Raw genomic sequence first — 26,958 nt, 5'->3', positions numbered from 1 at the left:
TAGGAAGTAAATAAACATGTTGTGGAACAAGTTGTAGAGTATGATTCCATCTGTGTTTTGAAAATGTATATGTATCTATGTATGTATCTATGTAGCTATCTTCTATTTATCAATCATCTATGTATCATCTATCTAGCTATCTATCATTATGTATCAATGTACCTACCTACCTACCTACCTACCTACCTACCTACCTACCTACCTATCGTCTGTCTTGGTGAGTGGATAGAAAGCCCAAATTATTACCACTGCTTACCCCTGAGAGTGAGAATGGAGTATACAGACAGCAAAGTGCAAGGAAGGACTCCCACTTTTTACTTCGCACATTTCTGCACTGTTAAAATTTTAATAGGTTGTTTTGTGACGAAAAAAATAATAAAAATTACCAACTGTAATTCTAATTACCCCTCTGACAGCCCTCTCCAACATCTCACAAAGTGCCCAGAAAGAGTTAACACAGAGAATTCCAGATATTTGAGGTGAGGACAAATTCCTGATTTGGGCCAATGAGGGTGGGGTTAGGAGTGAGAAGAAGCAAAAAGTGAGAGGGGAGGAAAGAAGAGGGTTGGCTGCCCAATTCTAATTCCAACCAATAGCACAAAAGTTTTAGGCCCAACGCCCATTTGTGCAGACTATTTCAGGAGTCAGGAATTGCATCTGAGTTCATTGTCACTTGTCAAAGAAGAACTAAGACAGCTTTCTTGTTTGGCTACTTGGAGTTTCCTTCTCCTTTACTTGGAAGGTAAAATCTCAAGCCTCAGCTAATCTGGTGGTAGGGATTGGGATGTATGCCTTTATTCTTTGTGGTGTATTGACTTCTTTTCCCACAGGGCAGAAAGATGCTTATGGAGTAGGGCTTTATTTTTTACAAATGATAATATTAACACTAAATTTCTAACAATGTGGAATGATTTTTCCTGGTTCTTGTTTGCAGAAGGCAATTTACAGTCTGTTGAAGTGTTAGGGACAGTCTTTCTTGGATAGGCACTGCTTGGGAAAGAGAAAACACATATGCTTTGATTGTTTAATAATTTTCATGTCATTTCCCCTCGGTTTCACTGAGAGCACGGTTAAACTTTTATGTGATTTTAGGGTTGAATATGGCCAATATCATAGTAAATAAGTATTCAACAGAATGCTTCCTACTAACATTATGGAAAGGGTTCTTGCTTCATTTTCCATCTCAGCAAAAAGTCTTAAAACTCCCCTCATTCTTAACAAAACTACTTTAAATGCGAAAGCAGCAAAACAAAGAAAAAAGTTTGGAAAGAGGCGTCCGTGAAATCACTCCGATGTTTAGGTCCAAGTATAGCTATTGGGGATGGTGCTCTGTTCTTTGTGTCACAGGAACTTCCTTCTTTTCCCCACAGACTTTGCTAGTGATGGACCCGTACATGATCCAGATGAACGGCAACGGCAACCTCCCCTCCGTTCTGGATGTTCATGTTAACATTGGTGGGAAAAACTCCAAGCAGGAAAAAGTGAAAGGCAGGAAGGCCAGGTGGTCTGTGAGGCCCTCGGACATGTCCAACAAAACTTTCAATCCCATCCGGACCATCGTGGACAACATGAAGGTGAAGCCAAACCCAGACAAAACCATGATTTCTCTGTCAATTGGTGAGTTGGGGACACTGGACTGGGGGCGGTCATTGTTCCCCTCACCCACATCCTCACAGGCTGGTTGGAGAAGATGGGAGTAGAGGGTGAATCTGAGCACTGGATGTGGAAGACTAACCTCTGGATGGCTCTTTTTTTGTTTTTCTTTCCTAATTTCTCCCATGAAAAGGGGACCCTACTGTGTTTGGAAACCTGCCTACAGACCCGGAAGTTACCCAAGCAATGAAAGATGCTCTGGACTCCGGAAAGTATAATGGCTATGCTCCTTCCATTGGTAAGTGCCTCCTGAGACTGTCTGGTGGCTTCTAAATCTTGAGTGCTCTTCCAAGGGGAGTAAATTTCTAGCAATTCTCCTTGCTTTCCGGATGCGTAGTTCCTAAGGAGAGGCTAGGATAAAATGGCCATTTGGATTTGAGGAAAGGGGTCTTAGGATGCTTAAACAGAAGATTTAAGGTCCAACTTCTTTGGCATAACTGCATCTGCCCTCTAAGCTCCTATCACCTACTTATTTCTAAATTAATGCTCCTATCCTATCGTTACTAATTATCAAATGAAGGCCTTGCATTGGGCTGCCACTGCTTGTTTACTGAGCCCTCTAGGTCCTAAATTAATTTACATATTACCCTATGTGAATAGCTCTTTGTCTTTATTTATCCTTCTCTGTGTATTCAAGGCTTATCTTAATTATGGTCCTGATCACGCTCACAGTGAAACTGTAATTGTTCCAAATTAAAGAGGTGAAAAAAACACCGCCATCACCAACAAAGAATAGGCTCTTTAATTGAAGGATAGAAGGCTGTTTCTGACAGAAAGAAATTATTCTTACTTAGGTTTAACTTTCTCCATCTAGTAAACATTTCTACCCTCAACGTTTTGGTAAAATAAGTGAGTCCTTGATTTTGTTTTAGTGTTGCACATTTTTCTCTTGGGCATATGTGTACATGAAAACATATTCTTAATGCAGAATAAAAATTTGGTTTCATGCTAAAATAGAATTTTAAAAACACTTCAAAGAGGTTATCAGGGACATGATTTTTAGGTTGATTATTTACATTTTATAAAGTCTCATACAACAAAAATAAAAGCAATAAGACTAAAAGTTAGGTTATAAAAAAAGTTTATGATGGCTTTTACAACCAAAGTATTAGAGAATTGATTTAACCTGAAAAACCAAAGTCAAGTCTCTTAAATATTAAAAAAATAAATAACACTCATGCCAAAGCAAACACAGATAATCCACGTATATTTCGGGAAATACTCTTTCTTATTAGTAATTAAGGAAGAGCTGATTCACATAACTTCAGGAGACCCCTCTACCTATTAAGTTAACAGACATTATGAAATATTGCCTCTGGCCTTGCTAACTAAAGACAATGTTTTTAAAGAGCAGTTTTGCAAACATGATCATTTGCATGAAACTATGTATCCTTCAAGTTTGTAAGCCAACATTTGACTTTAAAAAGAAAAATTTGTACCAAAACACTAATAGGTATCTAATATGAAAAACTTAAAATGGACCCAATGTACTAAATTCATTGATTACAACTTTTCAAAAATATGGTTCCTGGAAGGGATTTGGGAATAATCTAAATTCTGTATTTTATGGAGAATAAACACAGAATCCCAGTAACCAAGGTGGTGCAGTGTTTTATAGTTTGGGGAGCTCTTCTTTTGTTACTATTTATACATTTGTGCTTATTATAAAATTATCAAATATAAAGTTAATCTCCTTTATTGACAGCAGCTGAGAGCTAAACTGAATAATATGTGCTCTGAGCAGGGACTAAAGGAAGCCGGAAGCCCTGTGACTCTATAGCCTAGCTGTCAGTTGTGGGATGAAAACTTCCAGCTTCCTCCTTCTGCTCCTTTCTTTCAGGTTACCTATCCAGTCGGGAAGAGATTGCTTCTTATTACCACTGTCCTGAGGCACCCCTGGAGGCTAAGGTGAGCCTTAGACAAGGTACCAGCTCAAAAGCAATATTGGGTAAACAATACCCTTTTCCTTGTTTCTGTTCTACAAGGAATAAGGGTTTCACGAAGAACAAAAGCTGAGGATAACTTCCCTTTAGCAATTTGAGGACTTCCTGTATAGTGAGGCTACTTACTCACCAGTGATTATATTTCATGTCATTATAGTAAGATAATGATGTGGGCATTCAGCTTATACGGTGTCTGTCTTAAGGAGGCTCAAAGAACTCAGAGGTCACCCTATATTTGATTCTCTGCAAAAGATCATTGGAAAACAATAATTCGTAAACACCGAATAATTAATTGTTTTTATTTTATCAATAGGGTCTTTCAAAAATTTATAGCTTCCCTCATTCACCTTGAGGTCACTCAGAGAGGAAGATAGAGGTACCGTGACATAGTGAATTGACGGCAGTGCCAAATTTAAATGCTACCTTTGCCTCTCTTGTCTGCTGTGTGGGGTCGATATTTCTTAACGTAAGAGGTGCCCTTCGTCCGTATTTCAGAGAAGAGTCAGGCTTCAAATCTCTGGGTCAAAAGTAAATAAATAACCAGGCAAAAAACCCAAGATGATAATGATCCCTCATGGAAGTTGGCTGATCACAGCTGACTTATCCTTTTTTTAAGCGATTGTTTATTTCTCTTAAGTGGCTAATATTTTCAACAACTTTTAGATATCGATATATATAAATATATTAATTTATTTTTGGCTTAGTATAGTCCCTACTACTTTAGTTAGAATCCATAAAAGTAAGTTTATTTTTGCTCCCTCTCACTCATCTGATAATCTCTTTTCTCCTATTGTTGTTGGAACTCCTAATAAAATGAACCTTTTTTTTTCCTTCACAGGATGTTATTCTGACAAGTGGCTGCAGTCAGGCTATTGAACTTTGTTTAGCTGTGTTGGCCAACCCAGGGCAAAACATCCTAGTTCCAAGACCCGGCTTTTCTCTATACAGGACTTTGGCTGAATCTATGGGGATTGAGGTCAAACTCTACAATTTATTGGTAAATGACTTTTTAATTTTAGATACAAGTGCTCAATTACTACTTCATAAAAATACCTGAGCATTATCTTAGCAGAGAAGGATTTGGAATGGGTGGGCAAGACCACAAACACATTTTATTATTTATATTACACTGTTGAATTAAGGAAGTAGTCTATCTAAATTTTTCAGAATCATCTTAGTTTCACCTTTTCTTCCTCCCCAGCCAGAGAAGTCTTGGGAAATTGACCTGAAACAATTAGAATCTCTGATTGATGAAAAGACAGCTTGTCTCATTGTCAACAATCCATCAAACCCCTGTGGATCAGTGTTTAGTAAAAATCATCTCCAGAAGATTCTGGCCGGTAAGTCCAGCAGACTTCACTTGACAGGGGAGGAGATGGGGATGGAACCCCTTAGCCGTTTTCTGGAATGAGAAGAGTCTGTCACTAAGTTCCAAACTTAGGATGGAGGTGGGGAATCTCCGCTGGGGTCTCTAGTGAATAGTGTGCCACTAGAATGGTAAGACTTGCTTCAAAGAATAAGACAAAGAGGAAACACTTCCCTCTTCATCACTCCCATCAGGCAGAAGAGAGGGTTTGAAATATCTAGTTCATTAAGGCCTTATACCCTGGAAGAGTATAATTAGAATTTAGAGGTCTTAAAGAGGAAGACAAACCCCAAAAACATGAAATGCAAAGTACAGTAAGCCCAGGTGAATGTTAAGTGCGAAGGCAATTCACGTTAAAAATTATTTCAGCATGTTTCTCTTGTTTTCAGTGGCTGCAAGGCAGTGTGTCCCCATCTTAGCTGATGAGATCTATGGAGACATGGTGAGTCTTGGGCAGGACCTCTCACTGCAATAATCTCAATTCCAAATTATTTAATGGTACCTTTAGAGGTGGCATCTAAATAATCAGAAGCAACTCCTGCTCATCTCAGGACAGCAAATCAATATCCCTGCATTCTTCACAAATGTATGGCTCTACAGTTACTCAGTAAGTGTCTGAAATCCAAAAAGCTATGAAAATCTGAAGATTTTTGGAATTGATTCAGTGGCACTACCTGACTTGGCCTGATACAAAGATCTATGTAGATTTCTATTTTTCTCACTTACGGATCTGTATGAGAGTGTAGGGGAAGGGGCAGAAACAGCAATCTGCTTGATTAGGAGTGCTGTCCCAGAGTGCTTTGGGGGTGTTATATAATATATGGTACATGTGCCACGTAACCTTTCTAAAATCCAAATAATTCTGCAACATATTCGGGCCCAGGGATTTCAGATAAGTGATTGTGGACCCATATTTTATTTTTAAATTTATAATTCCAACAGTTGTACATTCTCCATGGAAATCTTTAGTAAAAGGCAAAAGATTGATATGATTTGAAAAGAAACCAGAGTATAGTCGTACATTCTCTAGAGCTGGCTAGGGTCAGTTTCCTCATTTTAGGCTCCCTTTAATCCAGGCCAGACACCAGGTTACATGTCTTTGGATAGTCCCCCTTGAAGCCTCTTGGGATCCCACTTATGCTTCAGTGTAGGGATGGGCCCCTAACTCTGAGGCCCTGTCCCTAGTGATAGGAGGAAAAGGGTAGGAGGCCTGGGATTTGGAAGACAGTAAGCCAGAAGACAACTACAGCAAGCTCCTCTTCTCCTCAGGTGTTTTCAGATTCCAAATTTGAGCCTCTGGCCACCCTCAGCAGCAACGTCCCCATCCTTTCCTGTGGAGGGCTGGCCAAGCGCTGGCTGGTTCCCGGCTGGAGATTGGGCTGGATCCTCATCCATGACCGAAAAGATATTTTTGGCAACGAGGTGAGAACAATGTGGTAGGTCTGCTTTGGGATAGCTATTCATTTCATGTGCACCGTGGTTAGGAGGTGTTTTCTTTTCCCATCTTTCGTCTTGGCCCTGTCATTCTGCGTGCCTAGAACGATGCTAGATAAAGATGGTGCTACTTCCTCTGAAAACTCCGTTTTCCTCCTCCTGGCTCTGTGAAGAACTTCCAATTTTAGGACCATAAGAAAGGGAAACAATACCAGTAATACACATAATAGTATTTGCAGGCATACAATGTGCCAGTGCTTTATATACATTATTTCAATTTAATCCTCCCAACAACCACCTGGGGCCAGTATCATTATTATCTCCATTTTATAGCTGAGAAAACTGAGGCACAGAGAAAGCTGTATAATTTGCCGAGAGTCACACAGCAGGTGCGGAGCAGAGCTAGCCTATATGCACAGGGTCTAAGAATGCCACTACGCACTGTCACTTTTCCAGAGATTTAAAAACTGATAGAAAGAATGGTCAGAACAACAGTTCCCAAAGCCGGGATGCTTAATGGAGGCTAAGTAATGTGTTTGCTGGGGGGCTTTTAGATCCGAGATGGACTGGTGAAGCTGAGTCAGCGGATCCTGGGACCCTGCACCATTGTCCAGGGAGCTCTGAAAAGCATCCTGCATCGCACCCCTCAAGAGTTCTACCACAACACTCTAAGCTTCCTCAAGGTAAGCGCAGCCTGCGGCCTTCCACTTGGGGATTCAGGGAATGCCACCAGTGGAATTAAGAATAATGGCTCCTCACTTCTGGAACAATGTTCCATGATGGTGCTTCCAAATCAGGAGGTGGCATTAGTGCAGTATCCACCCATACATTTCTCTAACTTCTGGCAGTTCACTTTACTCCTGGCCAAAAGCTTTATGTGGCAGGTTCATTCCTTATGCCAGTAGTGAAAACTTAGGTTCCCCACCTTTGATGTGGGCTCTCCTTTTAATAACTTTTTTTCTTTTAGTTAACTTTTAATCCTTGATGTCTCTGCCTCCTCTTGTAGTCCAATGCGGATCTGTGCTATGGGGCATTGGCTGCCATCCCTGGACTCCGGCCAGTCCGCCCGTCTGGGGCCATGTACCTCATGGTAAGAATGTGGGTGGCAGGCACTAATGATAAGGCAAAAGAAAGCCAGTCTGCAGGGCTCACAAAGAGCTAGGCTCCTGAGCCAGTCAGTTAAAGAATTACCTTGACCTTGTTCTGAATTGTTCCGCTGACATGATCTAAGCTCAGTGTTAACAAACAAACACTCTTAAAATGTATTAATTCCTTAATACAGGGACTCATTTTATATGTACACACAGGGAAGAATTAGGACACAAATAAGAGGCTTTCACCATTGTAGTTCTCAAGTGGGAATGATACTGGTTCCCTTGGGGTGTTTGTAAATGTATGGGAATTTTGTTTATTTTCAGAATAACTGGGGGGTAAAGTAGAGGGTAAACTGGGGGGGAGTGCTGTTGGCATTTTATGGGCCACGCATGCTAAGTATCTTGCAATGGGTGGGATACTTCTATGCAATCAAGGCCCAAATGCTACCATGTTACCCTGAAAGTAAGACCTAGCCGGACAATCAGCTCCAATGCGTCTTTTGGAGCAAAAATTAATATAAGACCCGGTATTATATTATATTATATTATATTATATTATATTATATTATATTATATTATATTATATTATACTATATTATATTATATTAAAGACCCGGTCTTATATTACAGTAAAATAAGACCAGGTCTTATATTAATTTTTGCTCCAAAAGACTCATTAGAGCTGATTGTCCGGGTAGGTCTTATTTTCGGGGAAACATGGTAATAGTGCCTTTTTTGGAAACACTGGCATTCTATTTCCAACTTTTATTTATCAGAATCCAGAAAGGAAACTTTCAATAAACTAAAATATTAATATAAATATATTCTATTTTCCCTACGAAAAATTCCGTAAGTGCTAGTACTTATTTATCAAATTAATTTTTAGTTGTAGAGTTCCAAGATAGTTTTTATAGCAGTCCTTACTTCAGTTTCTGGCATAGGGAGTTGACCTGTTTTTCTTTCTTCTGATAAGTTTGCCTCTCCCTGTTACTGGTATAGGTTGAAGTTGAGATGGAACATTTCCCAGAATTTGAGAATGATGTGGAGTTCACGGAGCGGTTAGTTGCCGAGCAATCTGTCCACTGCCTCCCGGCAACGGTGAGTTCTTACGTCCCTCTCAGGACATTCTCAACAGTTTCAAGAGTCTCAGAAGCTCTCCCAGAGCTGGTCTTTCTTTAGCCTTTTTCTCCCCCCAAAAAGTGTATTCTTATTTGATAGGATTCAAACTGACGTGTCTCATGGCCTTTAATTAAAATTTGTTTCTCATCATCATTATGCCATTCTATACCAGGCAGAAAAAGTGTGGCCGGACCTTCTAGGTGTGGGGAAATCAAGCTTGTCCCACGAGTCCCTTTTAAAATGAATTAACTCAGTTATTGCCTTAGCACCCCAGTACTGGAACTAAGAGAATTGATAGCCCTGAGTAAATGGTGTCCCTGCTTCCTGCTGAGGAGGGCCCTGGCCATTTTCGGGTGGTCCAGTACCAGATACAGTTGCTCTGAGAATAACAGGCACTTATTTTTGCAGTGCTTCGAGTACCCGAATTTCTTCCGAGTGGTCATCACAGTCCCCGAAGTGATGATGCTGGAGGCCTGTAGCCGGATCCAGGAGTTCTGTGAGAAGCACTACCACTGTGCTGAGGGGAGCCAGGAGGAGTGCGACAAGTAGGCCTGAGTCCATGTGCCAGGAGGGCTGGACTGCGCCCTGCTGCTCCTCAGGGCTTCAGGGGCCCCTCCTGGGAGAGCGGCCTCAAAAACATAGCGAGGGTTCACAATTGTCCCTGCTTTTCCCCAGCCATGTCCATAATGCTGAGCTTAGATCATGTCAGTGGAACAATTGAGAACAAGGTCAAGGTAATTCTTTGACACACTCTGAATCCTGGATTTTCCTCTCACTCTGCTCTGCGGGAGTGACTTACTAATTCATTAATTTGTACCCCTCCCATATGACTTCCTCCTTTCTGTTTTCCTGAGAGTACCAGGTGAACAAAGTTTACCAGAAAAAGAGACAGTTGAGACAAGAATATTAAGAGCTCAGGATGAGAGAAACAAAAAAATTGAGAGAACTTGTGCTCCCAACCATGTCCTCATACTGTAAGGACACACACTCTCTAGCCAGATCTGAAACCCGACTCTGCTACTGCCTCACTTCAGGTATACCTCACTGTATGCAACAAAGCTATAATGAAAGAAGTTGGGGACACATGTATTAATTATATTCTAAATGCATAGGAAAATTTGTTAATTTGAAGGATCCCTTATAGAAACCCTGTAGTTGATTTTTATTTTTTGGTGAAGAATTATTTTGTGATGCAAATAAATATCCTTTAATTGATTGTCTTTCTAAGTTTAGATATGGTGTATCAAGCTTTCTTAAAATGTAACTTAAAAAAGGAGAATTTAATTTATAGGACCTTCCAGAAACACTGCTCTGTAAGGGCCGCAAATATTCTCACTTGTCATTGTTATAGAATCATTATTACTTTTGCTGTAATGTTAATATTGATATGTATATTTTATATTATCTTTTCATATGTTTTCTAAGAAACATTTATATTGATAAGATCCTTTATTTTGCCCAAGGCATAAATTATTGTTTTTCTTTTTTAAAAAAAATAAATTTTACTAAGTATGCTCTTCTGTGATGTGTTTTTTCTCAGCTTTGGGGAATGTCTATCCCCAGGTGCTGCTCATTGCTCAATCTGATTGATGCCTTACCCCATAGGTTTCATTTACTTCTTTGTAGATGTACTGATGTTTGGAATTACTTAAGAAACACTATTCTTAAAATGTCTTATTTGGGAGCTCAACTTCTAGCTTCCTACTTACAAACAAAGCAAACTAAGAAGTAACACTATAAATGTCTGGCCTATACACTGAAAAATTTTTGGATCCCCAACTCTGGTCCCAAATTCTTACATTTGTCTAAATCTACTAACCACTCACTGTGGAACAAAGGAGAACTGGTTCAGTTGACCCAGGGAATAAGCCTAACTCTGGTCCCAAATTCTTACATTTGTCTAAATCTACTAATCACTCACTGTGGAACGAAGGTGAACTGGTTCAGTTGACCCAGGGAATAAGAGGTGTACAGGGTCTTCTTTCAGTACAAGCTTTTTATCTACAAATCGTCTTACACAGTTGCCTAGTATGTATTTTCCTTACTGCTTCCCTTAAAGGAGGGAATCTGAAGTTATCTTGCATGGCAGAAATATACCATAATCAGTCTGGAGATGCCTCACTAAGGGGAGTTTTCCTTATCTGGAAGAGGAACTTCAGGTCTCAACCCTGCCATTCACACCCCATTAATTTCCTTTACAAAAATAAACATCAAATGTCCCCTTTCAGTGAACTCACACTAAATTTACCTTTCAGCAAATCCAAAAGGGATATACAATGACTAAAAATTTGCTTTCCTGTATAGTATCACTGCTAATTTTCAAAAAATGCCTGGCTCCTCTTTTCCTGTACCATGAAAACCTTCCAACCCCAATCCCCAAAGAGCTCTGTCCAGAAGTAAACAGGAAGACTTGGTTTACACAAGACCTTTTATCTTCAAACGTACATACGAGATCAGACAATTAAGTTCGTGAACTCATCCTAGAAAAAGTGCTACATGCCTCATTGCTGAATATCACCATGGTCACCTTCGATGTACTCCCCTTGGGAAGCTATGCACTGATGCCAGTGCATAGTCCACTCTTCTAAGCAATTTTGGAACTCCTTTTCTGGAATGGCCATCACAGCTGTCATCGTATTACCCTTGATATCCTGAATGTCATCAAAATGTCTTCCTTTCAATATTGCCTTTATTTTCGGGTAAAGAAAGAAGTCATTGGGGGCCATATCAGATGAGTAGGGAGGGTGTTCCAATACAGTTATTTGTTTACTGGCTAAAAACTCCCTCACAGACAGCGCCGTGTGAGCTGGTGCATTGTCATGATGCAAGAGCCGTGAATTGTTGGCAAAAAGTTCAGGGCGTCTAACTTTTTCATGCAGCCTTTTCAGCACTTCCAAATAGTAAACTTGGTTAACTGTCCAGTTGGTACAAATTCATAATGAATAATCCCTTTGATATCAAGAAAGGTTAGCAACATCCTTGCAACAAGTTTGTGAACTTAATGGTCAGACCTCATATAACTCTATCAAGCATTAATGAATTCTACGCAGAGTTCTTAAAATTCCGAATTTCCTTGGTGTCTTCACTTTGATAAAGGAGTCAAACATTCAGACACTTAAAAAATAATACACGCTAACTGGACAAATTTCAAATGATGCAACTCTCCCCCTTTGCCCCGCCCCCAAACCCACTCTTCATGGCCCATCCTTCAGCCAGCCACTCATGCTCTTCTTCCCTGAGGTAATCACAGTTAGTTACAGATTCTTCCCTTATTCTGTGAATATGTAAACGTGTGTGTGTGTGTGTGTGAATTTTTCCCCTTTTTTTTCCCTTTCTTCAAAGTATCTGTTATTCAGCTTTATAATTCAGCTTCCTATGGAAGTCGAAGGAGAAATGACATTTCTGAGATGTCCATTACATCCTGGCTGCTTCCAAACAAACTTAAAATTCCCTGAGGGTCAACTTCCAGCTGCTTCGTGGATAACAGAGAAGGCAGGACAAAGAATGGCATATGTGGGTCCCAGGATAAAAAAAAAACGTGTGAAAAGGTCGGAGACCTGTGAATTCACCTTTCTTTCTACGCTGGAGAACCGCCTACTGATTTCTGACCAATACCACACACGTGGTGCAACAAAGGGGCCCACCCTGGTCTCCAGCAGCCGTCAATTCCAAGCCCCGGGGAGAAACACGACTACGCAGACGCGAAGCCCGAGCCGGCACCGCGCTGCTCAGGGCGCAGGCGTCGTCCCAAGGCAACGAGGCGCCGCTCAGGACGCAGGCGCAGAACCTGAGGGCTGGCGAGGGTGGTTACCCTGAACCGGCTCTGGCTTTTCCCAGTGATGGGCTTAGCGTTTGTTCCCTCCTCCAGCGTCACTCGGCGACCCGCGCCCTGTTGAGAGAGTCTCTTCCTCCTTTGTGCCTCACATCCAGCGAGAGGCTCCCAGGAAGTCAACAGAAAATCCCTAGGTATTGTAAACACCTTTACCCTTTGCCCAGCTCTGGGCCAGTCTCATTAAGTCCGATGATGTGTGAAACAAGCAGAAATTCCCAGTAGCTGTTGTCAGTTTCCAAAAAGTATGGTCCCTGGAACTTCTCCCCAAAGAATCGTATCCTTCACGGTCTCAGGTGTCTGGCATATATGTTTGGATCTCTCTCAGCCAGAAGAATCCACCGCTATGCTCCACACACTCGGCACATTACTACACAGAAGGGGCTATATTTTAAGTACCCTAACGGTTGAATTATTGAATCTGTTGGAGAAGAACTGAATTCCTGGTACAGCTTACTCATAGTCTTATTATTTATTTATTTTAAACAATCTGGGTGTATTTACAAGCAAATTTCATATGATATAATTGCACCCACAAATCTGGATGCTCCGTATGAGTCAAATTGTTGCACAGCCCTTTCTAAAGAAGCAGCCACTCTCTGACAGTCAACTGAGGAATGTTATACAGGAGGTGATGCCAACTCTGCAAAGAAAACAATCAGAAGTAGCAAATGTGTCTTAATTTTGTATTAATGTTTCAAGCATGGAAAATAATGCTTGCTCCTTGAGACATTTACTCATTGATAACAAATTCAAAGTGTATTATGAAATTCAAAATATATTGTGCCCCATTAAAAAGTAAAGCCACTGGGAATTTCTGCTTTGGCAGCATATATACTAAATTTGGAACAATACACAGAAGTTGAGCATGGTACTAGCAATCCGAATTCAAGAGCATATTAAAAGGATTATACACCATGATTTTAAGTGGGATTTATTTCTGGAATGCCAGAATGGTTCAACTTATGAAACATCAATCAATGTGATACGCCACAATAACAAAATGAATAACAAAAACAACATGATCATCTCAAGGAAAAAAAAGGCTTTTTTTTTGTATTTGTACAAGATGATGGATGTTAACTAAACTTATTGGGGTAATCATTTCACAATATATGTAAGTCAAGTTCTTATGCTGTACATCTTAAACTTATACAGTGCTGTATGTCAATTATATCTCAGTAAAACTGGAAAAATATTTTAAGCCATGAAAATGTAAGCTTTATGAGGGCAAGTAATTTTTCGTCTGTTTTATTTTCTTCTACATGCTCAGTGCCCAGAACAGCTTCTGGCACATAATAGGCACTCAATCCATATTTGATGAATGAATGAATGAATGAGAAAATGCAAAGACCAATGTATTGCCATATCTTTTTACCTTCTTGGTAAGTGACCTCTAAGAGGTACTAAGATTAGCTGAAGATATTACTAGTGTAGAAGGAAGACTCAGAGACAAAGGCATTCAGAAAGTTTACTTTCAAAGAGGTGCAAGGGAGTGGTCAATAGACACTTGAAAAGTTGTTCAACATCATTAGCCATTAAGAAAATGCAAATCAAAATCACAGTGGGATCACACCCATTACAATGGCTATAAAAAACAACAACGACAACAACAACAAAATCCAAAACAATAACAAGCGTTGGCCACGATGTGTAGAATCGGAATGCTCATACACTGCAGGTAGGAATGCCAAATGGGTCAGCCACCATGGAAGACAATTTGGCAGTTTCTCAAAAGGTTAAAAATATAGTTGCCATGTGACCTATCAATTCTACAACAGAAAAGGAAACAAGAAATGGAGACTTATGTCCACTTAAAATTTTTACAAGAATGTCCATAGCAACATTATTCATAATAACCAAAAGATGGAAATAACCTAAATGTCCATCAGCTGCTGAATGGATAAATAAAACGTGATATAGCCTTACCATGGAATATTATTTGGCAGCAAAAAGGAATGAAGTACTGATGCATGCTACAACATGGGTGAAAGTTGAAAACATTGTGCTAAGTGAAAGGAGCCAATCAAAAAGATTGTATTTTGTGTGATTCCATTTATATTAAATGTCCAGAATAGGTAAATTCATAAAGACAGAAATAGATTAGTGCATGTGGGGTGGGAGACAGAGAGTGACTGCTTACAGGTACAAGGTTTCTTTTTGGGCTGCTGAAAGTATTCTAAAAGTGATTGTGTTGATGGTTACACAACTGTGAATATATTAAAAACCATTGAATGGTACATTTAAATGGGTGAATCGTATGGTATGTGAATTCTATATTAATAATGCTGTTTTTCTTTATTTAAAGGTGCAAAAGAGTCAGACTTCAGAAAGACCAATTCAAATATTTGTTTGGCATTTAAAGGAATTTCAAGTTTTTAAAAGAAAGGTAAGAAACCCATAAAATTACCAGTTTCATTCATCTGTTCATGGTGGAAAACAGTAACGTTTTCTCATATTAACCATATCCACAAAGATTGTGACATTATGTCAATATTGGCATTCTAAAAGTCAGTGATAACACCATTTTTTATTAGGAGTCCACACTTGTAGGAATTAGTTTTTAAATTTTTCTTGGGGATTAGAACTAGATAAGGTGACCTCATCATTGTTGGTTCATCGCCGGGTACAAAGTTCTTATTTTTCCTGATTCTGATATTTTATAGTGGAATCAGGGCAAAGCATCAGTTGGGCTTCCACACTGGGAAGAATAGGAAATTCTTATAAAAACACCTGTGCTGTTTTTATAAATAGCAGAATTAGGTTGTATGCTACATTAGTGTTCTTTGAATTTTTATTTATAAAAATTATAAAATAATTTTGAATTCTGACTGAAAAATTTAAATATGTAAGAGTATAGACAATAGTGTAATTGACACCCATATACCCATAACCCATTATCAAGATTTTGCCATATTTCTTCTTTCCTCCTTTTCTTGTTTTCTTTGTAGAAGGATTATAAAGCAAATCCTAGGCATTCGTCATTTCCGCTCATACATTTCAGTATGCATCTTTAAAAACATAATTTCTTAATCATAATGCCACATCCATCAAATAATTAGAGCTCTTCACTTGTCTCCAAGATGTCTTTTTACAGTTGGTTCATTTGGATTAGGATTCAAGCAAGGTTCAAATATTACATTTAGTTTTATGTCTCTTAAATCTCTCTTAATCTTTTCATGCCATTGATTTGTTGCAGAAACATTTGTCCTATGAAATGTCCCATATTCTGGATGTGTTTGTTTGCTTCCTTGTGGTGTCATTTAATTTGTTCCTCTATATTCCAGACATCCATTAAATGGAATTTAGCTCTTGCACATGTGTTTTCAACAGGGGAGATATTGGAAAATTCACATTATGCCTTTTCCCTCTTCATCTTGTATTTCTATTCCATTATTATCCCCCAATTTTATGTTAATATACTCTTTTTTTTTTATCCTTGAATGTATTTTATTGATCATGTTTCTCTATTCCCCAATACTCATTCTCCCCTTCTCATCCAGCATTAAAACTGGGCTAGGGCCTCTTTTCATGTGAATTTCTCCATGTGGGGTCCCAGACCATTTAGGTAGAATACATTTGAACACCAAACCCATGTGAAGGAATGCTTATGGTTACAAATTCTCATGGGAGAGTTTTTTTCTTCCCAGAGACCAGACCGAGGAAGATTTCTTTTTAATTCATTCTCTCATTCACCCTTTCATTTGGAGGGTTCTGATTCCATGCAGTCTTAATTTGAACTTCTTGTGTTACATGGGCCAAAGGCCTCCTCTCTTAGTAAAATCCAAACGTCTTGGTTACTGAGACAGCACCAACATAAGTACACCCTTATTATCCTAGTTTTCAGTCCCCTCTTTATTTGTGTTCCTTGGGAGATTCCCTTGCTCTCTTGCAAGTTTATCTTGAATCTGCAAATATATTTGCTAGATTTGAACCAGCATATTTAGGTGTTTTGAAGTCCAAACAGGTTCACGTTATCTAGTTTGTGCTATTGCTATAGAAATTCCCATGCTTTGTATAGCTTCCATACTTTCCCTCTGGAATCCTTGTTGCATGGCAGAGATAATTCCTTGCCATTCCCAAATTCTTTAGAATAGTTCCTTTAGTTCTTTGCCTTAACTGTGAGTTGGCTATTCCACCAAAGACACTGCCACCCTAACAGCCAATTCAGATTGCTTTTTTCATATAGTGTAGACTCGAACTTATTGTCCTTTCAGGATTGTTACTCTCTCAGCCATGCAATAACTATCTTCCTTTAAAATATAGGCTATATTACTTCATATCCTTTTTTGTGCACTCTCCTTTGTTTACTTAAGGCCTTTACATGTGGGAAATGTCAATATTTCTGACCTGCCCAGCACCTAATGACCAATATCAAGGCCTCTTGCCTACCTCAAACGTGAAGGAAATATAAATCCTACCCTATTATGGCCACCCACTCCCACAGCCACACCTCCGTTCTTTATCGTCATCCCGTATTAGACTATTTTAGGGTCTGAAACCCTGTGAATTATTTACTCACCACAACCTGCTGGCCTTCAACTCTGACAAATTTACACCTTGATCCTCGACATTTATTTCGCCTACTGATCTCTCCACACTTTCCCTCTAAATTCATTAACTCCCTTGCATTGTTGCTCATCTATTTCTTTCCAGTGTATACCCATGGTGCAATATTCACCCACGTGCTTACCAGCCACTTCAACTTCTTAGCATCCTTATCTTTCTGTAGCATCTACCATGCAAAGTCTGTGTGTAAGGTTAATCTAACCCTGAACCTTCTCCATCTCTATACTTAAAATAAAAATAAGGTAAATTGGTGCTCTGAATACACGGTCTCCAGCCTCACTGGGCCCTCAGCATTGCTTTGATAATCCTTTCACAAATGCTGGACCAGCACCTCTTTAGAAGCCTTGAGTTGAAAATGGCGGAGCCACATCAGGGAATGAGCCTGAGCACCTGCATTAGTTTGGAAAAGAGTTATTTACTGAACATGTTGGGTTTTATTTGAGCAAGAAAGGAATTTCAACTGTGTATGAGCCATCAAACACAGAATTTGTTGTAGCAGCTACCACTACCTTAACTAATATAATGAGATACTATTTTGAAAATTTTAATTTTCTTCAATAATAAGATAAAGTTTTATTCAAAAATAGTAATATAAAACTTAATTGCTTTGTTCTAAAATACATCATCAGTGACAATTAAAAATTGCACATGCTCGAATAGACATTTCTCCAAAAAAGATATGCAATGGCCAACAAGCTCATAAAAAGATGTTTGACATTGTGGGTCATTAAAGAAATGCAAATCAAAACTACAATGAGATAACACTACACATTCGTTAAGATGGCTATAATAAAAAACTAAACAAACTATAAAATACTAAGTGGAGGCAATGATATGGAGAAATAGGAACCCTCCTATATTGGTGGTGGTTGTGTAAATGGTACAGCGGCTGTGGAAACAGTTTGTTGATCTCTTTAAGCAAAAAGATAAACATAGAATTACTAACAATTGTACTTCTAGGTTTATATCCAAAATAATTGAAAACAGTAGTCCAAACAAAAACTTGTACATGGAATTTTCTTGGAAGCACTATTTATAATAGCCAAAAGACGGAAACAACTCAAATGTCCATCAATGGATGAAATGCAATTTTTTGAATAGGTGATATATTCACAAGGTTCAGAAAATTTTAAGTATAGTCATATAGTAAAAGTCCTCCTTCCATCCTATTCCTCATCTCCGCAATTCCACCTGCCTTATCCCCTGTGGGGTCACTGTGTTTAGTCTGATGTATCCGTCTATGGTTTCTCGTGTAGGCATATACAAGCAAATTTAAATATAGAGTTATAGTCCCCCCTCAATACAAAAGATAGCATGAAATTACAGTTTTGTACTTTGCTTTTTCCTTTAAATATACATATATTAGGGAATTGGGGGGCTTTCCATATGTGTACACAGAGAAATTTCTCTCTGTCTCTCTCTCTCTCTCCCTTCTGCTACATAGTATCCCATGGTATGGTTATACCATAATTTTGCCCTTTGCTAAGGGATTGCTTAATAACAAAGTTAACTGCTTAATAAATCAATTAAAGTACAATTTTGGGGAACACCAGGAGAGAAGCCCAGGGGTAGAGCAACTTTCCCATGAAGCAGTGGCAGCAGACGTGCAGGCTGCCAGAAGAAGTTTGCCTGGCGGGTGAGTGCTAGAGCCTGCCAGGTGGAGAAGCGCAGGAGCCATTCTCTAACCCTGGTGAGGAGGACGCCACTTCTGGCAGGAATGCAATGCAGTGCTTCTAGAATGACACTAAGGCTGTCCCCTAGCCCACCACTCGTCTCTCAGGATCCTCACTCAGTCCATCCACTGTTCCCTTCCAGTAGTCCCTTCCCCTCTTGCCTTCTTTTTAAGAACCATTGAATCCCAGAGGTTTCCATTGGCTGAATCCTCCCTTTCTGAGACCATCTTATTCAAGCTCCAGTAACCATAGGTTGCTGAGTCCCATATGTACTTCTCTAGTCTAGACTTCTCTTCTGAACTTCAGACTTGCACATTCAGCTGCTTTCTCCTACCTCCACTTGGAGGTCTCAAAAGCACCACAAGTTCTTCATTTCCAAGAGCTCACTCATCTGTCTTTCCAGATCTGGCCTTCTTCCAGTGTTCGCTCTCTCAGGGAATGGCATCTCCATCCCAAAAGTCGTCTCCAACATCTCCTTTTCCTCATTTCCCCATAGCCACTCCTCCAAGATACCTCTTAGGTCTGCCCTTTGCATCTCCACTGCTCACTCTAAACCAAGTTACCTTTGGCTGCCACCATCTCTTAACTGGTCTAACCACATTTATTCTGCTCAGCCATCCTCTCAGCATTGCAGCTGAACTGGTTTTTAACTTGAAACCTGATTTTGTCACCTGCTTAAACCCGTTCATAACTTTCCCTTGCTTTGAACAACGAACAAACTCTCTAGCATGGCTTTCAAGGTCCTGCATGGTCTGGTGCTACCTGCTTTCCTCCATTCTCACTGCGCCATGCGCCTGCTCGCTCCGGGGCTTCCCTACGCTAAGGTTACGCTTCCTCTTGCCATAGGCTTTTTGCTCACATTCTTTCTTTGTCTGTATCATTCACTTCTATTCATTCTCCAAAGTACAGCTTACGGAAGTCTTCTTCTGACCCTCTGCTTTGGTCACTTTCCTTTTCGTCATTGCTCATATCTCCTTTTGTTTTCATACATTACTTTGGAGTGGTTCCAACATTGATTAACATCTGTCTCCTTTACTAGGCTATGAACAACTTGAGTCCAGGGACTGTCGGTTTGGGCTTATCACTGTCACCCAGCAATTCATTTTGAATAAATGATGGACTGCTGGTGCCATGGCAACAGTGAATGGTGCCTCTTTAGCCACTACCATCCCTTGGACTCACTGTAGACCATAGTCCTATGTCTTATTTCCTGGGGCTGCTGCAGAGCAAGAAGCATCCACCAGACAAAAGTTTGTGCTCTGGAGGCAGGGAGATATGGGCCGTTTTGGCTCTGCCATTTACCAGCTGTGTGTTCTTGGGCAAGACCTTCTATGTCTCTGAACCCCAGTTTCCCATTCTCTAAAATAGGGTTACCACTTACTGCATACTGTGTTTTTTTTAAAGTCACACCCAATACATTTAATATTTTTCAAAAATATCTAGTACACTGTCCATTTTCAAAGTTTCTAATTGTCCCCACAATGTCTTTTTTCAGCCTTTCTTTTTTTTTTAAACTTGTTTCCTTTTTCTTTTCTTTTTTCAAAAAAGAGTTTTTTTGTGTGTTGGAGAACAATATGTTTCTCCAGGACCCATCAGCTCTAAGTGGTTGTCCTTCAGTCTAGTTGTGGAGGGCGCAGCTCAGCTCCAAGTCCAGTTGCTGTTTTCAATCTTTAGGTGCAGGGGGCTCAGCCCACCATCCCATGTGAGAATTGAACCAGCAACCCTGCTGTTGAGAGCTTGTGCTCTAACCCCTGAGCCATTCGGCCGCCCTCAGCCTTTCTTTTTTTGAATCTAGATCCAATCAAAGTTTACCCATTCCATTTAGATGTCATATCTCTTTAGTCTTCTTTAATTTAAAACAGTACACCTGACTTTTAATTCTTTTTTGCCTTTCCTGATAGTGACAGTTTTGGAGAGTTCAGGCCGGCTGTCTGCTAGAATGCTCCACATGCAGCATTTGACTGCTGTCTCCTAATTAGATTCAGGTTAAGTATTTTCTGCAAGAGGACCACAGCCGTGACGATGTGTAGTTCCCCATCCATTCCACCAGGAGGCATACAATACCAGTTCATCCCATGATTGGTGATGCTAAATTCAATCACTTGGTTAAGATGTGGGTAACCTCCCTGAGCTGTGATGGGGACATTAAGTGAAGGAATGTACCTAAGGAGTCTTGTCCATAAACTTTACTTCTTGCCTGTTTCCCTTCAACCTTCACTTTGGAGCAAATACACAATATTCCTGACTACACTTTCCCACCACAAGTGCCTCTTGGTGAGACTGGTAGTTATCATTACCTTGAGACTACTTAAAAAAAAAAATTTTATTATGAAACTGTCAAACATACACACAAGTAGAGCGAGTAGTATAATAAATCTCATTGTATTCACCACTCAGTTCCAAAACTGATCATCATTTTGCCAATTTGTTTCTCTCCTCACTCTCTTTTGTTCTGATGCATTTTAAAGTAAATCTAAGACAGCATATAAATTCATCCGTAAGTACTTTAGTGTGATACATCATTAACCGATAGAGACTATTTATTTATTTATACCACCTAACACAGTTTAAAGTAATGTCTTAGTGTTATCTAAAAACCAAACCATATTCAAGGCTTTGGAATTGCTTTTTGAGTTTTATCCTTTGGGCCCCTTTTTCCTAACCCACAGGGCCATTTTGGAAAACATTTCACTTACAAATTCTCCTTATTCTGTCAGTCCAGTTTGGCAGGTAAATGCTAATGGTAGATGCACGTTGTTGGAGATAGTAGTTACTGGTTCAGTATGTCCAGAAATTGTCTCAGTTCTCAAACTGCACACAGATCACCTGGTGGTGTGTGAAATTGCAAATTCCGGGTCCAAGGCTCTGGAATGGGGTCTGAAATTCTGCATTCCCAACAAGCTTCTAGGTAAGACTGACGGTGCTGTTCTGTAGAAAACGCTTTGACTAGTAAAGTGTTCATAGAAGGTGAAATCCTGGTAATTTGGATACAGATGATAAGAAGGAAACAGGCTAATGGCCTGAAGTCCCTCCCAGCACTTCAATTCTTTAAGTCTTTGAGTCCAACCTCTAGCTGTTGCTATGCACAGTGACTGCACCCCTACATCTGGGAAGGAGAAAAGCAAGCTTCAATTAACAACTTGAAACCCCCGAAAAGTTGCTATAGGTGTGTTCCGATTTCTCCTATGTAATCAACAAACCTAGTGTCTAGTTTGATGCACGGAAGCACTACCCAGACTGTCACACAGACTTTTTTTTTTCACCTTTTTAAATATTTGTTCTCTAGGCAGGCACATGTGTAGTTAAAAGCACAGATGGACCAGTCTATGGAGGTGTGGCCCAAGAATTTGTCATTTTAATAAGCATCCAGGTGATGGCGACTAGGCTAGGTGATGGAGAGGTTATTTGTAATCATGAGAGATAGGAGGAGTGCTTAGAAAGTTTCAAACAATTTGCTCATGCTTTCTTCTTAGATTTATCACGTTGGTGTAGAATTTGGTCAGTCAGCCACCACATATTTATTGAGCATCTACTATGGGGACAAACAAGACAGAAACATTCTAATAGTAAGGGAGACAGAAAGTAAACATGGAAACAAATAACTATGACAATTTCAGGTATTGAAAAGTGTTATAAAGACTTGCAAAAGCATTAAAACAGACCCTGGTTTTCCATGTTTCAATCTTTACCATTCTTCCTCCTTCTCTCTCCTTTCCTTTCTTGTTTTCTCCCCTTTCTATCTCTCCTTCCCCTGAACTTGAACTAGCATTCAATGACTAACAGGGCTTACAAAGACAGCTCTCAAAACAACTGTTTCAATAGCTACCAAAATAAGATTGCACCAACAATCATAAGAAAGAGACATGAAAACACCAACATATCCCACCCATTTCAACTGCAAAGTGCAAAGGCCAGGAAGTTGAAAGAAGAGAAAACATGAATAGACGAGACTGAGTGAGAAGAAAAGGGCTGTGTGTGGGTTGGGAAACCGCTGGAGGTTTCTGTTTTGTTTGCCTTAACAGTTCACCCACTTAAAGTGTACAGTTCAGTGGTTTTGAGTATATTGAGTTGTGCAACCATCACCACCATCAATTGTAGAACATTTTCATCACCCCCAAAAGAAATTGAATACCCATTAGCATTCACTTTCTACCTCCACACCCCACTCCTACTCCCAGTCCTGGGCAATCACTAATCTCTTTTCTTCTTGTATGAATTTGCCTATGCTGGGCAGTTGGTGTAAAGACAGTCCATAGTATGTGGCCTTTTGTGGTTGGTTTTTTCCACTTAGCACAATGTTTTCAAGGTCCATCCATGTTGTAGCATGTATCAGGGCTTCATTCCTTATTATGGCCGAATAATATTACACTGTATAAATATACTATTTTTGTTTATCCATTTATCAGTTGATGAACTTTGGGTTGTTTCCACTTTTTGGCTACTATGAATAATGTTGCCATGAACATTCATGTATAAGTTTTTGTGTGGGTATATGTTTCCATTTTTCTTAGGCATATACCTAGGAGTGGAATTACTAAGTCATACGGTAACTCTGTTTAACCTTCTGAGGAGCTGCCAAGCATTTATTATCTGTCTTTTTTACTTCAGCCATCTTAGTGGGTATCTCATTAATCTCATTATAGTTTTGGTTTGTATTTCTCTTATGACTAAGGATTTTGAGCATCTTTTCATCTGCATTTTGGCCATTTGTGTATCTTCTTTGGAGAAATGTCTATTCATACCCTTGCCCATTTTTAAATGGGTTTATTTTAGAGTTGTCTATTCTATTCTACTGATCTATTTTTCTGTCATTACACCAGTGCCACATTGTCTTAATTACTGTAACTTTGTGGTAAGTTTTCTTCAATTCTTTAAACCTAGTGTCCTTTTGTTCTTTGACCATATTTATAATAGGCAGTTTCTATTGCCTGCTTTTTCCTCCTCCTCCTCGTATATGGGTCACACTTTCCTGTCTCTTTGCATGTCTCATAATTTTTGTTGAAAATTGGACATTTCAATAATGTATTGTGGAATTTCTGGATATTGACCCCTCTCTGATCTGGGGCTTGCTTGCTCCTTTATTTCTTCAGTGTCTTAGCTGGACTAGTTTAGGGAAATCTATTTCCCGCAATGTACAGTCTCGGATGATGCTCCTCAAAGAGTGAAGCCTTGAGCAGGCACACAGGCTGTCTGACACCCAGGGATTCCTGTCTTCTTAGCAGCTCTCTATCTGTCTTTTCTCCTGATTTCCCTGTGAAGCTTTCAGATGCTCTGACTTTATTGGTTACATACACAGCTGTTAGCCTCCAGTAATTGCTAGCTGATTACTGTGTTGTTTTTGACTAAATTTACCCACAGTCAGATCCAACTAAAGTAATGCCCCTTTATAGGGACAGTCTTTGAGGCTTCCTGTGAGCCCAGAAGGGCTCTCCTTAGCTCTCTCTTTCCCTGGCTCACTTTGTTACACTTCTAGCTGGTCTACCATTTTGTTACACTTCTAGCTACTAGTTTAACTTCTTTGCATTGCCTCCCAAATAAAGTATGTCCTCTTAGGGAGAGCTACTGAGTTCTCTGTTCTTATGGACTCCTCTCCCCATGGACAGAATCTCTGTGTCACTGCATAAGAGTTGGAAAGGGAGCAGGGGCTGTAGTCCACTTCTTCTGACGTGACACACTTGCCTTATTGCATAAGTTGGGCACTGGATGTGGATGGTAGCCTCTAGTCTTTTCAGCTTGCCCTTCCTGGCATGGAACCTATGCATAAGCTGCAGTGGAGGTCATTGGGACCCAACATTCTCAGCTTTCTGTGCCTAAGTAAAGCTTGTGCTGCACAAGTGGGAACTGGGTTTTGGAAGGGAGTCCCAGTCCAGTCCCCTGCTTGGAAAAGAGCTGATATGCTGGCCACCTGCCCCTCCTGGGCTAAACTGCAGTCCTAAACTAGGAGCCGAGGGGAGAGAGAGCCCTATGTTCTTGGCCCCCCTTCTTGGACTAGAGCTTCTGTCACAGAGTTGGGAGGAGATGGGATCAGGTGGTGGCTCAAATGCCACAGACTCTTAGTCTTCTTATCAAGATTTACTAAATTTTCTTGAATAAATATTTTGTGGATAACCAAGAGTATACACTTGCTGTGTACTCTTAAGACAATATCCAGAGACTTTAAATAGTTGTTTTTCATGATTTTCACTGGTTAAATGTTTCTTTCAGTGGGGAGAGTGTCAGATTAGCTCCTCACACTGCCATTCCAGAAGTGTGGTCTCCTTAGAGGATTTTATTTCCCTCAGAATATTAGTATGAAAAAATTTTAAACAGCAAAATTGAAAGATTTTCACAGTGACTACCCATATTCTCCTTGCCGAGATTCTACCATTAACATTTTGTTATAGTTGTTTTATTACATATCTATCCATCATTCACTCTGATATAGTTTGGGATATGTTGCAATGTAAGCTGTAGACCTCAGTAACTTCTAAATTCTCCAGAGTTTCTTTCATTAACTAGAATTCAATGTATTTTCCAATTACAGTTGACATTCAATATTATATTAGTTTCAGGTGTATAGCATAGTGGTTAGACATTTATATAACTTACAAAGTACAATTCGATGTTTGTTTTCAGTTTTTTTCTTTTGAGGTAAAATTTACATACAATGAAATATATAAATCTTTTTTTTAAATAAATTTATATATTTTTTCAAACTTTTATTTATTTTAAGTGTGTTTTTCCAGGACCCCTCAGCTCCAAGTCAAGTAGTTGTTTCAATCTAGTTGTGGAGGGTGCAGCTCACAGTGGCCCATGTGGGGATCGAACCGGCAACCTTGTTGTTAAGAGCACCACGCTCTAACTAACTGAGCTAACCAGCTGCCCCAGGAAATACATAAATCTTAAGTGTACAGTCACTGAGTTCTGACAAATTCATGCACTTATGCAACTCATACTCCTATCAGGATAGGAAACATTTCCATCACCCCACAAAGTTCCCTCATGTTTCCTCCAGTCCATCACCACCATACCCGTCCCCCCAGAGGCAACCGCTGTTAGGACTTTTCCCCACCATATTAGTCTTTCCTGTTGTAGAGCTGTACATAAAAGAAGCCATACCGTATAGACTCTTTCATGTACAGCTTCTTCCACTTATCCTAATGCTTTTGAGAGGCATCCATGTTGCAGGCATCAGTGTTCATTCCTTTTTATTGCTAAATAGTATTGGATGGTATGAATTTACCAGTTTGTTTATCCATTCTCTGGGCTACGTACTGGAGGAATTTAGGCAGAGAACTGACATCTAATTTACCCTTTAGATAGATCATTGTAGTTAGTAAATGGAAGACGAAGTATGAGGACAGGGCACAAAGAGACAAGAGGCCAGTTAGGAGCTCTGGCAGCAGTTCAGGGGATGTATGGGGCTGGTTTGGATGGACACTGTAGCAGCAGAGATGGTGAGAGGTGGTCTGATTTGGTATATTTTGGAAGTCAAGCAGGATTTGCTGATCAATAGGATGTGGAAGGTGAAAGAAAAGAATCAAAGATGACTCTAGTCCCCCAAGCCGTTCCTTCAACCATGCTTTGCCAATATGTTGGTGGAGAGGCAATAAAAAACAAGCCAGAAACTTTCTGCTTGGAAATTTGGCTAAAAACCAATTGGAGGGCAATCAGTGAGCAAGTATTTGCCAAATGTTTCCAGGTGGCAATCCATTAATTCCTAGGTGGTCCCCTATGAACACGTGCAACTTCTCAGAAAACCAGCATAATTTGCAGCTTCTCTTGCCACAGTAATATCACTACTAGAAATACAAGCCAATTTAATTTTGGAATCTGATTTATCCCCTACAACCTACCACCCACTTGACCCAGCACTTCTGAGCTATTGGCTTTTAAGATTCAACTTCCCTTCTTTCTCTCAAACAGGAAACTTTTAAATGTCAGTTCTTTCTTATCTGAATCTTTAAACATGTCACTGTGTTTCTCAGAATAGAAGGTTTTATGATTAGCCTTTCATTTAAGTATTACATAAAGAATGAGCCCTTTATAAATAATGCAGGTGCGGTCAAGTTTTATTCATTAAACAAATATCTGTTGAGTGCCTACTATGTGCTAGGAACTGTGCTAGGCATTGGTTAGACAGTGTCTGCCCTCAGAGAGTTCGAAGGACACATAAATTGGAGGGTGATAAATGTTATGATAGTAGAAACCCTGTACAAGTGGCACTCAGCAGAGGCTTAAGGGTAAAACCAGGAACAACTTCCAGATGAGATGTTTTAGTTGAGAACTGAGGAATTGA

At 39.8% G+C, this 26,958-nt stretch overlaps 2 protein-coding genes and 1 pseudogene across 3 annotated transcripts in view; 2 read left to right on the top strand and 1 right to left on the bottom strand.

The window, feature by feature from the left end:
- The first annotated feature begins 603 nt into the window (after nucleotides 1–603).
- TAT (tyrosine aminotransferase) lies at nucleotides 604–10,123 on the top strand. The gene is made up of 12 exons (XM_019757422.3): nucleotides 604–742; nucleotides 1,371–1,617; nucleotides 1,787–1,891; nucleotides 3,494–3,561; nucleotides 4,435–4,593; nucleotides 4,798–4,936; nucleotides 5,352–5,404; nucleotides 6,232–6,384; nucleotides 6,951–7,079; nucleotides 7,403–7,486; nucleotides 8,490–8,588; nucleotides 9,018–10,123. Exons 2-12 carry the CDS (start codon nucleotides 1,383–1,385, stop codon nucleotides 9,156–9,158), a joined length of 1,365 nt encoding a protein of 454 aa, XP_019612981.1. The 5' UTR covers nucleotides 604–742; nucleotides 1,371–1,382; the 3' UTR covers nucleotides 9,159–10,123.
- Nucleotides 5,885–5,975, bottom strand: LOC141567748 (U5 spliceosomal RNA; annotated as a pseudogene).
- Nucleotides 10,124–12,011: 1,888 nt separating the features above from the next.
- Nucleotides 12,012–26,958, top strand: part of LOC109461305 (uncharacterized) — an 86,658-nt gene continuing 71,711 nt past the window's right edge. The window contains exons 1-2 of one of the 2 annotated variants that reach the window (XM_088800249.1): nucleotides 12,012–12,575; nucleotides 14,747–14,827. The gene's annotated coding sequence lies outside the window, so the exon portion shown is untranslated. The remainder of the gene's footprint in view (nucleotides 12,576–14,746; nucleotides 14,828–26,958) is intronic. The other variant, XM_074314612.2, reaches the window with a different exon arrangement.

This window comes from Rhinolophus sinicus, chromosome 8 (genome assembly GCF_057876585.1).
Source record: "Rhinolophus sinicus isolate RSI-liver-muscle chromosome 8, RSI-T2T, whole genome shotgun sequence".
Classification (NCBI taxonomy): Eukaryota; Metazoa; Chordata; class Mammalia; order Chiroptera; family Rhinolophidae; genus Rhinolophus; species Rhinolophus sinicus.
The sequence above is the reverse complement of the archived record's forward strand: the minus strand, read 5'-3'. Positions and strand labels throughout refer to the sequence as shown.